This window comes from Rousettus aegyptiacus, unplaced genomic scaffold (assembly GCF_014176215.1).
Source record: "Rousettus aegyptiacus isolate mRouAeg1 unplaced genomic scaffold, mRouAeg1.p scaffold_m13_p_4, whole genome shotgun sequence".
In the NCBI taxonomy this organism is placed as follows: Eukaryota; Metazoa; Chordata; class Mammalia; order Chiroptera; family Pteropodidae; genus Rousettus; species Rousettus aegyptiacus.
The window spans coordinates 120,375,072-120,391,550 of NW_023416307.1; the positions used below are offsets into that span (position 1 = coordinate 120,375,072).

The 16,479-nt window shown below is 49.7% G+C and overlaps 1 protein-coding gene across 13 annotated transcripts in view; it reads right to left on the minus strand.

Annotated features, from left to right (window-relative positions):
- ATP2B2 (ATPase plasma membrane Ca2+ transporting 2) overlaps nucleotides 1-16,479 on the minus strand; it is a 359,406-nt gene that overhangs the window by 121,087 nt on the left and 221,840 nt on the right. For 11 of the 13 annotated variants that reach the window (XM_016121355.2, XM_016121360.2, XM_016121357.2 and 8 more), the window contains one exon: nucleotides 1,528-2,045. In XM_016121355.2, the coding sequence (XP_015976841.1) occupies nucleotides 1,528-1,726 (199 nt within the window). In that variant the 5' untranslated portion in view covers nucleotides 1,727-2,045. Of the gene's footprint in view, nucleotides 1-1,527; nucleotides 2,046-10,451; nucleotides 10,472-16,479 lie in introns of those variants that run through there. The other 2 variants (XM_016121358.2, XM_036218866.1) reach the window with 1 other exon arrangement.

Sequence of the window (16,479 nt, forward strand, 5' to 3'; positions counted from 1 at the left end):
CTCAGCACATGGGCAAAATGTCAGAGACAGCAGCCAATTTGGGAAGAAGGACCAGGCTTAGCTCTTCCTCTTGACTTAAGGTAGGAGGGCCCCAGGTAAAGAGGGACACAGATGCAGCAGGGAGCAGGCACAGGCAACCACCAGATGCACAGGCAAACTCCTGCTCAGCAAACACCCTCTACGAACACCTTCTACAGGAAATGAATTCAGGGTTAATGCCCAGCCATGCCCAGGGCATGGGGAATGGAGTTAGGAGATGGGGTGTAAGGTACCTCTGGCCTCAGACTTATCCTGTGTCGAATGGGTATAAGGGTTCAGATGCTGCCTGCCTCCCAGGTTGTGGTCTATACCTGGGGGAGGAATTGTTATCCTCCCCTTAGAATACTATGTCTGTCACTTATCGACTGCCTACTGCATGCTTAGGCCTCCACTACTCACTATGAGGTAGGTATTGGCTCTATTTTCCAGAGGAAGAACTCGAGGCTTGGTGCAGCCTCTTTGTACAAAGTTACAGGATTGAGGAGTGCCGGGGCAGAGCCTCAAACCCATGTCTTTGGGGTTCATGTAGGGAACTCTTTTCCTTCATGGTAAGGAAAAGGCAACTATGGAGATGGGGACCCAAACTGAGCTCTGGTGCCCAAGCTGGGCCGGTTTCTCTCCTCTGTGTTTTGTGGCAGATGACAGGGCTTTGGTTTCCTCCAGAGGAGCCCCCAGGAGGCTGAAACTCTCTCTCTCTGGAGATCTCAGGCCTACTTATTATGGTGGTTGCAAGAAAGTCCCACACCCATATCTAGGGCAAGAGACACATGGACATCTGTCACTCTTTCTGTAACTGTCCATCTGCCTGCCCTGTCTGCCCAGCAACTCCAGGGTCTATGGCTGCCCCAGAGACCTAGAGGTCTCCAGTCAGAGCGTGGATTTGGGACAGTGGGACATGACCTAGCCTAGTGGCAGAGGTTGGGAAGCTGGAGTTGGTTGCATGGTGGCAATGCCGTGTGGTTCCATGCACGAACTTAGGCGAGGGGACTTCTGGGAGCTGGGGAAGAAAGGCCAGGGGCTGGGTGGCTGGAGTCCCAAATCCAATCACTATAGATGGAGTGTGGGAAGCAGGAGCCCTGCCTGAACCTGGATGCAGGCAAGCAAAATGCGGTTCCTCTTCTGGCCTCCCTCCAGGCCCAGCCCTGGAGATTGGGTGCCTCCCAGACTTCCAGAATGATGAACCCACTCCTTCAGTTGATTTTGGCATCTGGTTTCTAGGACACAGCCTTGTCCCAGCTCTGTTCCTGTGGTTCTCTATGCAGGTTGCTTAGGTCGCACCCCAACACGTGATGGGGAGAAAATGGAAGACCTGTCCTCTGGCTTATCCAAAGGGGCTGACCTTCAGCTAAAATACACTAGAATGTCCATACTGGTATTTCAGCTCATGTTTCAGACATCCTAGCGGTTAAATAGAAATATTGTCTCTGGAGCCAACTCAGATGGCAGTTGCTGGGGCTGCTGCCCTGGGTTCGAGTTTCCCACACTTACCTTCGACAGGTGAGGTTTTGAGGCGCCGACAGATGGCTTCAGTGTCCCCATAAGTCTCCTTGATCTTGACCACAGCCTCGGTGCCCCGCAGCTCCATGAGGGAGCGGAGCTCCTCCATCGTGCACCCAAACTCGCCCCCATGGCTCGACTCATTTCTTTGGTTTTTGGAGTAAAAGTCGCTGTTGGTCATGTCACCCATGCTGGCCACAGTCCCTGCTTGGGGTGGGCCCAAGGGTCAGTGCTGGACAAGGGGCTGCTGGGTGATGGCTCTATGTGGCTGTCCTCAGCACAGCCTCACTGGACGGCTGTAGCTCCTGGTGGCTGACTCCGGGTCCCAAGGGGAGGGGGCGGCTGAGGTGGGCTGATGACAGCGGTGGTGAACTCCAAGGGATGTGCCCAGGCACAAGGCGAGGTCCAGGGGCTGGAGGGGCTCAGGGCTGTAGACCCAGTAGTCTCCATTCAGCGGGGCCCATGCTGCTCCCTGGAGCTGGCATCTACATGGTCAGGGGTGGTGGCTCCTGTGGGAACAAGCACAGAGTGGTGACAAGGGTCAGGCTCTGGAGGCCTCATGGGAGGCCCTGTATACATCTGCATGAATAAATAACATCCACATAACCTAACACAGGTGTTTTGCACACCACTACATAACATACCAGCACACACTGTATATCCAAACATCCCGGCACTCACCTGGACACCCTATAATATATCACCCCCAAGGCATGGCCCGATGCACCTTCATAACACATCCCACACCCCTAATTGTCCACTGTGCAATGTAACATGCTGACTTCACAACATGTGCTCTGGTGCACACACACCCTCACACGCACACACACAGTTCAGGGTGCCCTACCATAGCCATCCTGCCTATTTTAGGGTTCACCCCATTGTATATAAACACAGCAATACACAAGTCCCACTTCACACACGTCCTAATGGACACCGCCCCCCGCCATGCACAGTGTCACACGCAGTCACACTTCTAGGCATACATCTAACATCCCCATTTCCTTCCCCCTGGCCCTTCTTTCCCTCCTTCCAGTCCCTCTGTGCACACATAGGCCACTATTTCTCTCCGTGTTCACACACATCTCAATTTGGGGCATGCACCTCCCCCCCAAATATAGATGCTCCCCATGTCCATGGCACCCACACCTGCTGATATACACTGTTCTCTCCACTTGGGTCTCACAGGCATGGGGATTGGAGAAAGCCATCCACCTCCCCCTGCAGCCCCCAACCGCATTAATTAAGGTCCTTGGTCAGGCCAGAGGGGCCAGCTCATGCATATTCACCAGGTCATCACAAACCCAGAGCTTGGCCCCCAGCAAGAGCTGGGGTCCACACCACCCTCACCTGGGGGCCGCCACAGTCCAGCACCACGGACAGCGACATCCGCGTCCCTCTGGGAGCCCAGGAGGAGGAGGGAGCGCTGGCTTTTCTCTGCCCGCCAGGCCACCCCTGCAGGAGTGCGGCATCTGCAGGGCTGCCAGGAGAGAATCCAATCTGCCTGGACACCCAACACCAGTGGCCGAGGCCCCGGCAAGCGTTGGGTGACAAAGGGCCCCTGCTGAGCTCAGCTGGGCCTGGCACAAGGATCGGCTCCGCCCAGCAGCCTCAGACAGCTGGGCACCCTAGGTCCAGGGCAGTGAGGAGGAAGGAGGAGGTAAGGAAGACGGGACTGAGCCCCTCCCCCACCCCCAACTTCTCCCTCTTATTCCCTCTCCCTTGCTCTATCTTTCTCCTTCACAAACCTTTCTTCTTGCATAGAATTTTAGAGCTAGAGGCACTTTAGAGTTATCCTTATTTTCCCAGTGAGGAACCTGAAGCTCAGAGAGAAAAAGAGACTTGTTCAGAGCCAGAAAAGCATGAGCAAAGGGGCTCAGAGGTGGCTGGTTTCCCGACTCCCAGCCTGATGCTCTTTCCCCTTCCCCTAGGGGGCGCTCTCTCCTTTCTCTCTGAAGATCTGGTGGGTGGACTGTGCCTGATTACAGCGAAGAACACAGGATCTGGAATCAGAGCAATCTGGGTTCTGAGTTCGCCCATCCTAGCTGTGGAACCTGGGGCAAATCCCATCACTTTGCTAGTGCTGTTTCCTAATCTGCAAGATGATAGTCATCCTCCTATGCCCCCTTGCTACCTCCGAATTCACTGAGAGCTAATAATAATCCATGTTCAAATCTGGTGTGTTTCCATCTGGGGTATGGGGCTTCTTGGCCATGGGTTTGGGGTGCTGGATCTGCAGGAGAAAGCTCTTATGTCTCCCAGGAGGGCACTTTTACCAAGGCTGCAGTAGGAAGCCTTATTGTTACACTGGGACCAACAGGTGAGGCAGAAACCAAGGATGCCTGCATGTAGAGATGCTGCAGTGGTTAATGGTAGGCTCTAGAAGCCAGTTTCTGGTCGAATTCTGGCTCCTCCACCTCCCAGCAGAATGGGCAGCAAATTAACTTTAGCTTTATTATCTTAAAAAAGGGAGGGGGAATAATAATATCTCCCTCATAGGTATTATAAGGCTTAAATTAGTTATTTCATGTAAAATGTTTAGAGCTGAGCCCAGTAATTACTGAGTATGCACTCAGTAATTATTGTGATTATTACCAATCCCATATAACCACTTTCTGAGATAGTCTTATTATCCATGTAGAACATATGAGGAAACTGAGGCCAAGAGAAGTGACATAGCCCGCCCAAGGTCATACAGCTAGTGGGTGGTGGAGTTGGGATCCGAACTTAGGCACTCTGGATCCAGAGACACTCTCTTAATCAGGATGCTTTGCTGCCTCCCCTGGTGAGTCTTCCTCATGGGGTTCTAAGGATGCTTAAATGAAGTGCCATATGTGAACGAAAGTGCTTTGCAAGCCACAACGGACTTTCTAAACTTGAGGCACTGTTTTCTATCTATCCGCCTGCTACCTGTGGCGTGGCTTACAGTCACTGATAATTATAAATATGACAGCACGAGCTATGAGGATCGTTAGTAATTACAATTGTGATGACAATAGTAGGCATAAGTTAATGGCCTACTGGCGATTTTAATGACTATTGTGTTAAGATGAACAATGATCTTCAACCATCCATCCACCCATCTATCCATCCATCCATCTATCCATCTATCCATCCATCCATTCATCCATCTATCCATCCAATAATTGTGTTTTGGGCATCAACTCCATGCTAGACACTGAAAATACAGACATTGTTCTTGCCTTCCAGGAGCTGACAATGCAGAAGAGACAATTAAATGACTGATTTCTATAAAATACGATGGATTTGCCATGATGGGGAGTCTCAGGTGCTGTGGACATGCAGAGCAGGAAGATCTGATCGGATGAAGGGTATTAGAGAAAATGAGTAGGATATATTTTATCCCTGCAGGTTAAACAGGCCTTAAGCCAAAAGGTGGACATGAAGAAACTGAAATATACAATTGTCAGTTAGTAAAAGGTTAGGAGGGACATAGCAAAAGATGTAGGAAGGACCTGTGTGATCATGTAGAGGGATAGAGTGCTGGGATAGCAAAATCAGTTAAAAACCAGAACTTTGCCACATAAGGTGATTCATCTGAAACTTTCTTCTTCTTTGAGATTTCCCACTGCAGTTACCTCTTCTAATGTGGCTTGACCCCTGCCCCTGTTAGCCCCTGCTCCTGCATCTCATCGGTACACACACAAGACCAACCCTGTTCTGGGCATCTTGGTTTTTCCTTCCAAGTTGCAGAGTTCACTTTGGTACTTGATCTAACTGTGAGATTTCTTTGATTTGACAGGGTGAAGTCCATTGGCACAGAAGCACTTGTGTGATGCCACTCAAATGATATTCTGACAGAAGGACAGAGCTGAGGACCTGCTAGTTAATGTAGAATCCATCAGCTGCCTGAATCCTCCATACCAGAGTACTTTCCACTCCTCCAGTCTTCACTACCTTGACTATGGCCTGTTCCGCTCAGCACAGTGTACTTTCCTTGGAAGCCTTCCTCGACCACCTAGGGCTGTGTAAATGCTCCTGATTCCTGGATGCCTCCAATATACCACACTTCACACTTTATTCCTTAGGCCTGCTTAGCTGTCTCCCTGAGACAGTCTCAGAGCTCTGAGTGGGTAAAAGTCATATCAATTTTATACCTATTATAATGCCTGGCACCCAGAAGAGACTCAATAAATATTTGATGAATGAATGAATATCTGGATTAGTCCTTGGGTCATCTATCCATGGGAGGTCCTTGGACCTGACCTCGGTTTCCTTATCTGTAAACTGGGCTGGTGATTCCTACCCTACTTATCTTAAAGGTTTGTTGGGGATCAGGAAAGATATCACGATCAGTAGTCCTGCCCTCCACTCCTCAGTTTCCCTTCACCATGATGAAGCAGGGGTGTGCGGAAGGGACAGGCAGCTGCCCCTCAGCCACAGTCCATCAGACTCTGACATCCTTGTTTTTCCACCTACATGCCACTTGAGCTAACCTTCTACGGCTGAGGTGTTTAATGAGCAGTGTGACCTTGGAGAAGTCGTCTAATCTCAGTGGGTGAGTCTCATCTGCGAAGTGGAGTTGACGTATCTTTCTTACAGGCTGCTGTGAGAACCCATTGAGACCTCTGTATATGGGTCTCCTGGCAGCTCCTGGCCCTGAGTGGACACTTTACAATGCTTGCTTCTGTGCCTCCCCTGGCTCCCCTCCCACCACATTAGCAAGTGCACCTCATCATCTGTGATAAAGTTTATTTGTAGCCAGTTTTCAACATCACAGTGACTCCTGCCCTAAAAAAATGGGCACACAGGCTGCTATGGACTAAATGTGTCCCTCTCAAATTAATATGTTGAAGCCCTAATCCTCGATGTTATGATATTTGGAGGTAGGGCCTTTGGGAGGTAATTGGATCATGAGAGTGAAGTCCTTATCAATGGGATTGGTGTTCTTACAAAAAAGAGACAGGAGACATGGTCTTTCTTGGCTATGTGAGGACAGAGCAAGAAGATGGCTGTCTGCAAGCCAGGAAGAGGGCCCTCACCAGGAACCCAATCTGCTGGCACCTTGATCTGGACTTCCAGCACCAGAACTGTGAGAAATAAAATTCTGTTGTTTAAGCGACCGGTCTATTGTATTTTGTTATAGCAGCCAAGCGGACTGAGACACAGGTCTAGGCACAGCATATGGCAATCCTGGGCCCAGAGAGGGTGAGCAACATACTAGGGCTCACACAGCCAACTGAGGTCAGAACCCATTAAACCACCTCCCTCCATTCTCCAAGTTCCTGAAACGTTACCTTAACAAAACCCCTTTCTTCCCTGGGCCTCAGTTTCCCCATCTGGAAAGTGAAGGGATTAAACTAGTGCTCTATAGGGTCCTTTCAGGCTCTGTCATGTAGGACCTTGAGAATCTAGGAGAATGTTCTGACAATATTGGATTTATACATTTTGGTTTCATCTTATTAGCATTTAAATGACTGTATTGTTACATTTCAATGACTCAAGATTAGGTTAGAGGCGCCTTAATAAAATGTCTTTGTCAGGAGGGACACTGGCAGAGGAAGGAGCAATGGTTTTTTTTTTTTTTTTTTTGAGTTAATTTAACAAAGAAGGAATCTACTTTCGAAGGAAAGATTAAAAAAGAAAACAAAACCCCAAACTAACAGCTTTTTAAGTCCTACAGAAGGATGGTAGCTGGGACGATTGCAAATGAGTTATGTGCTAAAAATAACTTTTGAATGCTGAATCCTTCTGTTTTAAGAAGTGCTGAATTTAAATGCCACCTTAATATATATTTTTAATTCACTTCTTCTTTGAATCACCTGTGGCAGCCATGACAAATGTAGGGGACACATTTGTCCCCTGGGTGATGAGGCCTGGTGCTGCCACTGGACAGTTTTGTGACTTGGGCAAGGCTCTTAACCCCTTCCTGTGCCTCGGTTTCCTCCTCCCCAACAGAGCCAACTGCACGGCCTACGTCATAGGGTTTTGTGAGGACTAATTGAGATGGAGCTTAGCCCAGTTCCTGGTACAGAGGAAGAACTTGTTAAATGGTGACTATTCTTATGATGATAACTCACTCACTGCCTCTATCCTCTGCCTAACCAGAATGTCCCTCACACTGCTGTACTTAACACAGAGTTCAGACTGACTGGGCCATACTCACAAGGCCCCTGGCACTGCTCTGAAGGCTGGGGAGGGTCCTAGCTTGTTGGCACAGCATACAAGGAGAGTCTCCCCTCTACTCTGGTCCTCACTAGTTCTCTTCAGGTAGGATAATTTCTTTCCTTTCCTGTGTAAATTCTGGCCTTTCTGTAGGGTCTCTGGCCCCAGCAATGGGAACCTTTCCACTTCAGTGCTGACCCAGGGAAATGGGTGAATTCAGCCAGCAGCTAGAGACAAAAGGACAACTGCTCCTTCCTCGGCCTCACCCTGAGAGCTGTAGCCATTGCTTTGCATGCCCCTCTATGGGGGAATGACCACCCTGTCTGTGCATATGTGTGTGAGGAGAGAACTTGATGGATCTGGAGTATGTGAAAGTGAGGGTATGCATGTTAGTGTGAGTGTGTGAGGTCAGTGCGGGTGAGCGAAATCAATGTGAATGTGTTATGGTGGATATTCAGCATGACCAGTCCATAGTCTGGGGGCACACCTGGGTCAAGTGTGAAATGTTAGCGTTGCATTAGGCCTGTGTGTGTGTGTGTGTGTGTGTGTGTGTGTGTGTCAGAGGGTCCCTGTGGTGTGTCAGCAGATGTGTGCTTAGTGTGGGTAACCTTGAAGGACAAGGCTTCTGTGTACTTTTCTATTAGACTATGTCAGCATGAGTGTGTATTTGTGAGTTTGAGTGAGCCAGAGGTATCTGTGTCCATACCTGTCTCTGAGTGTACAGGCCCCACTGTGTGTGTGTGTGTGTGTGTGCGCGCGCGCGCGTGCGAGCATGCACATGCATCAAAGCTGACAATGAAAATCTCAGCTTTGAATTCTCACAGTTGAAGAGCGAGAACGGGGAAAGAGGAAGGGAATTGAAAATGAATACCTTGGAAACAAATTGAGAGCTATTTTTAGAAAACTCCTATCCCGTTAACCAGAAAAGGAAAATCTAAAAAAAAAAGTCTCACAGAACCAGCCATGCATCAGCCTGAAGGCACAGATGGCAGAAGCAGGGTCGGGGGTAGGCTGTTAGCGACCTAGGGTTTCTTGCGTATTTTCTTGCTCTCATGCTATCTTGAGGGTGGGTAGGTCCAGCCTTAGTTGCCCACCAGGCTCATCTCCCTCAACAGACTCCTCTTCTCCAGAGGAGTTGCTAATTTTAGATGAAAGAAAAAAGCCCTATTTTTGGTCCTCCAGGTGTCTCACATATCTATTCATCCACCTACCTATCTAGCCACCCGTCCATCCATCCACCCACCATCAGCTATCTATCCATCCGTCCATTTGTCTGTCTCTCCATCCTTCCACCCATCCAGTAAACGTAAGGAGGTGCATCTCAGGCCCTGCCTCAGGCACTGGGATTCTGAGAGGAGCAAGAGAGGTGCTCATATCTTACTGTTTAAGGTCTGATCACTCTGCATAAAGAGGCCCCTATGATAACCCTACAGTCATGATCTGTAGGCTGAGTTGAGTGATTCCTGCACAACTTTTGCTTCAAATTTTGAGAGCATGTAACCCAAACAGCACTTGCTTGGGAACCAGATTCACTGGGTCCCGATCTTGGCTTGACCACTACTATTAATGTGACTTGCTTAGCACATTCTTCCGTGGGCTGTGTGGCATCACTGTCCTTGCCTTACAGGTGAGGAAACTGGGGCTCAGAGAGATTACAGGTGGCCAAAGCCATACGGATAGGACTTGCTCCAGTCCAAAGCCTCCATGCATATTTCTTCTGTGTCTTGTTACCCTTTGTCAATTTGCAATATGGCCAGAACCTTCTCCCCTATGCCTGCTTCATTTTCTGTGAAGTGATGGGGGGTAGGGGGTGGGGTGTGGGGGGGGGATGTTGGACAAGATACTCAGTTTCAAAAGGCCATTTTAGAACCCTCCTCAAGGATTCTCCCATTATCTGATACTTTAATCCTTGGTGAACACATACTGCCCTGGTCCTCCTTGCTGCCATGTTGTTCCCAACAGGAGCAGCCATCCCCACTGTAGGCCAAGTCCTGCTTTGCTGGAGGAGGCTGAAGGAAGGGGAAATGCCCTAGAGCCCAGGAGTCATAAGCTGATCAAAATTCACCTGCTACCTCTGACACCCACGGCCCTCCTTTGGGCCTCTGCATGGCAGCATCTGCTTTCCCAGATTTGTACTCTTTATATGTTTCTTGTTTAGAAATATTCCCTTAAAGTTTTCTGATGAAGCTAAAACACTAAAGTTGGATGCAAGAAAGCCTAGCTGAGGGAAAGAAGTGTTGGGGAGACTTTACTTTGCCTGAAAGAAAGTGGACATGTACTGAGAAGGTTCAAGACTGCGGCTCTGCCTGGGATGGACCAGCTGCTCTGGAATTGCTCTCTGGTTTCAGCCAAAAGCCTTGGCCTGCTCCCCAGCCTCAGTTCTTGCACGCCCAACTCTCCCTACATCCATATTGACCTCCCTGAGGCCCCCTCTGAAGCCTTGGCTGCGCCCAGCCTCTGGGTCCTAACTGGCTGTAGTGACCCAATCCCATCTTGCCTTCATCTGCCTCTTTCTCTCCCATGGTTTACAAGCAGAGGTCTGAAGGAAGGACAAAAAATGATAAAAGCAATGCTTAGATTATACTTACTATGTGCCAAGCACTGTTCTACACACTACATTTTACATTTAATCCTTCACAACAACCCTATGACACAGCAACAGCCGGCACCCTGTCTGACAGAGGAGAAAAAACAAAAAGAGAGTGCAGTAACTGGCATGGGGTCCTTGGTTAGAGGGTAACAGATCTCAAACACACACAAAGATACCCTTAGGGGCCCCCTAGGCTCACTCGCATCCCTCGCTCCAACAGGCCAGGCTCCTGCTCTTGCCTCTGGTCACTGTAGCGAAGCACAGGGTTCTGCGGTGTCAGTGCTCTGGTCACACACGACAGGCTGGTTGGTGAGTCCTCAGGCTTCACCTCTGACCGTGAAGGGCTGGGGCCAGGAAGCTGTCTCAGGGGATGAAGTGCTGATGGATGGATGGAGGTTGCTGTTAGGGAGGGATTGGGTGGCTGAGGTCAGGGAACCTGATAACTGCAGGCCCCCACTCCCTGCAGGCTGACTGACCAACAGAGGCTGGTTTGAGCACTGTCCACGTGGTCCTAGTGCTGACTGACAGCCCCCAAGGGAGGACAAAGAAGTAGGTACTGGGAACTGTCTCCACTGGGAGCTGTCCCTAAGGCCATAGTGCTGACTGAGAATAGGGTGGGCTTTAAGGACCACGTGCAAGTAGCTGTCCACATGTTGTGGTGCTGACATAGAGCAATGGGTGATAAGTGCCCCTAGGAGCTTTCTAGGATAGCGGCGCTGAAAAATGGAGTGTAGGGTTGGAAAACCTGAGGTGCTGGACGTGGGTTCACTGGGTAGGGCATAGGGCCTTAGCCATGAACTCTGTGAATAGGCATGGGGAGCTGACCCCAGATATTTGGTGCTGACCCTTAAAGCTGGTTTCTCAGGCAATGGGGTGTCCTAATGAACACCTGTGAGACGCAAGACAACAAAATGACAGTATGCAAAAGGCTATTCGGGGCCACTCAAATGCATGCACAGAGGACCCACTTTGGCCGATCAATGCTATCTGTCACCAAGTCCAGAAATCCCATCATTAGTGATCCATCCTTTTGCACTGTGCATGGTCCTTTTCCTCTGGTTCCTGCTGAGACCATATTTAAGTGGTGGCATCTCAATCTGACTGAATTTATTAAATTTTTCCTCCATAGGTTGGGGTAGGAGTATTCACCCACTTGCATGTCAGATAATGGATCTAAACGGGGAGGTTACTTTTGAATGATAATGAGTTCCTTTGGAGTCCAGACCAGAGAAGCAGAAAGCTAAGGTGTGGGGGAAAGTCATTCTGTGTGGCCTGAGATTGCAGGTGCCAGGAAATAGAACTAGATGGAGAGGGGGAAAATGTAGAAGAGCAGGACTCATGAATTCAAAGGAGGAGGGGAGTCAGAATGATGCAGGTGCTGGCAGGATTGTTGTATGTGTGTGAGTATATTCACACAGGGGTGTGTGTCTTAGATTCTATTTCTCACTACTATGGTCAGTCTTCTTGGCTAAAGCTAAGATGCCCTGGTTTGGTGACTGTGCACTCATGGCCTTCCATGCTCGAGCCTAGGTTATCTTCCCCAGAATCTCTCTTGTGGAAAGCCAGAGATCTCTGCCAGGCTACAGACTTGGCCTCAGACCTGAAGAAGGTGAATTAAAAGGCCAGGAAGCCAGAGGAGCAGCCGAGAGAGCAGGAGCTGCCTTCTCGGGGCTGAGGTTTTCTACCCTCTCCTGATAAAGACTTCTCTGGGTGGGGTTTGGGACCCCAGAGCAGGGCCACTCAAAGTGCAGTTCCCAGAGGGCCACCTGTGCTGGTATTCACTTGGGGGCCGGTGGAGACTCAGGTCCTCAGTCTCAAGCTGGCAGAGATAAGTCAGGATCTGGTGGTGGGGCTGGGAATTTTAAACAAGCAGAACCACTGCCCTAGAGCTATGAGGCTCCCATTCCAGCTCCTATTTCTGCTCTTCTTCTTACAGCCAACACTCCCCTGGTTCTGGGTTCTAGAATCCTAACCTGCTCTTGTGGACCACTTTCTGGCTCAAAATCACTTCTGGCTCCCTGTCCCTGTTCCTGCCCATCCAATTGCCACTTCCTGCTAGGCCAGGCCCTTGGATGGCTCCTGGGGACAAATTGTGCCAGCCAACTCCAGGGCTCTGTTCATGCCATTAACCATGGCTGACAACACCCCACCCCTTCTCCCACTCTCCTATGGCTTCTGTGACAGCACCTACACAAGGGTCTTCATGGCTACTTTGCTTGGGGCCAATGGTAAGCTTTCCTCTGGTCCTGTCCTTGACATTCTTACTGCCTTTTCTCTCTCTGGGTAATGCCACTCACTTGGCATACACTTTCACCCTAACAAGGGTGGTTCCCAACTACCCTTTCTAACCCACCTTTTCTCCCAAGCTCTAGAACCAACTTTCCCATGACTGCCAAATGGCCCCTCTGAGGGTCCTCAGGCTCTCCGACTCCCCCAAATGTCCTTATTCTTCTGTGACCCCTATGTTACTTATGGCATCAAACGCACCCTCCTAGGTCCCCAGAGTTGGTTTATTAGGATCACCCTTGATTCTGTTACTTCCTTCATATCTAATCAGATGCCCGCATCCAATCAGCTCGATAAGGGACAGGATCCCTCCTCTCTCCCCTCCCTAGGCTCCTGGCCTTAGTTCAGGCTCCTCATCCATGGCCTGCTGACTAGCTCCTCAATCTTCCTTTCACTGTCCCTAGAGTGATGCTGACAGTGACTGCCATTCACTGAGTGGCTTCCATATGTTAGAAGCTGTGTCAGACTCTGAACACGCCTCATCCCACAATAAGCCCATGAGGTAGGCATTATTACGATGAAGAAATCGGGACTGAGAGAGGTGAAATAACATCATGACCAGGGGCACACAGCTAATAAGTGGCAAAGCCAGGAGCAGACCTGGGACCTGTCTCTAAAGCCACCACATTGTGCTGCCTCTCAGACTGAGCATGACACTCTCTGGATTAAACCATCACTGGCTCTCTGGTGCCATACAGGATCCTGCCTAATTGGCTTGGAGCCAGCTCTTCCGGGCTCTGTTCTAACAGAACTCCTTACATTTCCTGAACAAGTAATACATGCTCCTGCCTCCCATCCTTTGCACATACTGTTCCCTCGGTCCAAAACTGTCTACACCTGCTTTCCCATTAATCAAAACTTTCCTCTCCAAGGCCCAGCACACCAACTTCTCCAATTCCCCTACTCTAAATTCCAATCTCTTCCCACTGCCAATCCATCATGTGTGGCTCATTCCTCGACTTCACACTCTCCACCCTCAGTCTTGGGGTGGGTCTTGCCAGATTGTCTCCACCACAAGACCATGATCTCCCTGAGAATGAGGCTTCACTAGACCCTAGCAAAGCACAGGTCTCCATTAATGCTGCTTCCATGACTGAGAAAGGAGTCTGACCATGGAAGGACACTGAGGACAACAAATCTTAGGGTGCAGTCTGCAAGTGAAAAGTGGAAACTGGTTAGTGGATGGTAGAAGCTGATGCCGACTGCACCCAGGTGCGTGCCATAGCCTGATAGGCACCACATCTGCAAATCTGCACGTGGACCCTATGAAGTAGCTGCAGCAGGCATCCCATTTTACAGACGAGCAAAGAGAGACTCTGCCAGGTTAAGAAAGTTGCCTGGGGTCACATAGCTGTTAGAGCTGAACCCAGGCAATCTGCTATCAGAGCCCCGGTTCAAAAACACCAGCCTAAGTCCTTCCCTTGATGACTCAGAAGCCCAACGTGGTGGTGGCTCAGGCAGCGGGACACACTGAGACATTTGGAGTCTAGTGGAGATGTGCCAGCCCCTCTAGGCCACACTGCTCAGGCTCAAGTCTTCTGCCACACACACTGTTAGGTCCAATGGAGGATCCTTGTGGGATGGCCATTGTTCTTTTCTTCTCTTGCCTCTTTTCCATTCTCCACCCAAAGCTGGAGGTCAGGGATAAAGTCATGGCAAGACATTCAGAATCTGCCAGGAAGCAGGCCCTGGCTTAGGCCCAGGGGCCAGGCTGGTGCGCCCCTCACACCAAGCCTGTTCTCTGTGTTGGCTCCCCTGGCCCCAGAGCCACCCCACTGGCAGCCCCAGACCCCAGATCCCAAATTTCCATGTCCCAAGAGCTTGCAAAATCTCTTTGGCTCCTGCATCCAGGAGACTTGCATGCCAATTAGTGACCGCCCCGCCGGCGAGCTCTGCAGTCTTCCCCTGACTTGGCATGGCCGTCCTGGCTACTGCGGAGACGAACAGAAACCGCCCGGCACCTTGAACAGATGGTGCTACTTCTAAAAATAACGCTGCACCACACTCCCCGGCACAGCCCGAGTCCCGGCGACAGAAGGGGGTGCGGGTGGGGGTGGGGGCCGTTAGCTGTGCTCACCAGCCATCTGCACAGGGACAGATGCGAGTGCAGCCTCCCGGGGGATGCAGGCCCAGGGGACCCCAGCCTTGCTGAAGCTATGCGGAGCCACAGCATGCTGCTGAGGCTCTGAGCCCTGACATGAAAGTGAGTGAGGCCATGGAGGGCGTGTACAGCCTGGCTCCCCTCTGACCTCATCACTGTGGCCACCACAGCAGCCCTCCCTCCACACGCTGCATGGCTGGGATCTCTGCCTGAGTGCCCTCTCTTCTTTGCCTGTCACATTCCCCCTCATGTCTGGGCAACGAGATCTACCATCCCCAACGCCATCTTCTCTTGGAAATTTCCTCCCACCCCAGAAACTTCTTCCTTCTACAGATTCTTTTTTAAAATTCATTCATTCATTCATTCATTTTTATTATGGTAACATTGGTTAACAAAACCCAGTAAGTTTCAGGTGTACAATTTATATATATGCCTTTCTGTTGAATTGTACACACACACACACACACACACACACACATATATTGCATTGTATGTTCACCACCCATAGTTAGATTTCTTTCTATCACCACATACATATTTGATCCCTTTTACACCTCTATGGATTCTTAAGCCACTTCTCATTTGACTTACAACTTAGTAGCATCAAGATCCCTTTGTCTGAAGCTTAGAGTCAGAGAGATCTGGGTTAGAACCCTTGCTCTGCCATCACTGAATGACCTTGGGAGAAATCAAGGAAGCTCTCTGGCTTCAGTTCTCACATCTCTAAAATGGGGACAGTAATCGTCCCTACCTCATAGGATTGTTGGGACGATAATGTGAGTCTATGCAGGGGACACCAAAGGGGCACTAATATTTGTAAAGCTTGACAGAAAAGCCAGAAGATGCCCTGATTCCCCAAGCTCACTTGTCCCCAGAGACCAGAAGGGATCTCAGAGGTGAACATCTCTGTGATGCCCAAGCTCCTTCACAGTACTCGTGTGAAGTCCTGCTTGTGCTTGCATGCCTCTCTTGATAGGGAGTCCACTCCCTCCTTCCACGATAATCTATGACAATGCTGGTGGTTATAGATTTCTTTAGGTTGAGCTGAAATTTTCTTACCATTTTTACTGTTTTATTGTTAATGGGAATTTTCTAACTCAGGTAGAATATCCCTGCTCCTTCTTTCCCATTGGAAGCTCATGACCATGAGTGTATAGATATGTGTATGTGCCAGGGTAGGTCGGAATGTATGTGTGGTTGTGCAACCAGGCGTGCATGTACAGATGTATGTCTGTGTGTGTCAGGGCAGAGCAGAGAACACGTGTGGTTGTGTACAGGGTATATATAGCCTTCCTGTCACCTTGTCATTGTCTAAGGGTGGCTTTGAACCTTTGAATGCCAAACCATGCCATCGGATGATTTTAGCTCTCAAGGAACTCCACCATTGGTGTTCATCCTGAACAAAATGACAGTGGTGACAAAATGGCATTTTATAAGAATGTTCATAAAATGTTTTCAGTTTGAAGTCCACAAAGAAGCCACTGATTATTTCCATTTCACAAGTAGGAAATTAAGGCCAGAGAGATTCAGGGGCCTGTGGCAAGTCCCACAGAGAATGACATGTTCAGGAAGTGATTTGGCTCAAGATCTTGCACAGAACATGCAACTTTAGAGCTGGTCACCCCCAACCATGGGTGGATAGGTCTGGAGCAAGCCTGGCTAGGAGGTCTGCCATTAACTGTCCCTGCTCCACTGTCTTCTCTCTCTGGGCCTCAGTTTCTCCATCTGTAAAATGATAAACTTGGATTAGATGGCTTCTAAAAGGCCCTCACATGCTGACTTGTGATAAGTCTTAGACACTGAATCAGGCCAGGAAAGGGGGCCTCTTCAGGCTCCAAGC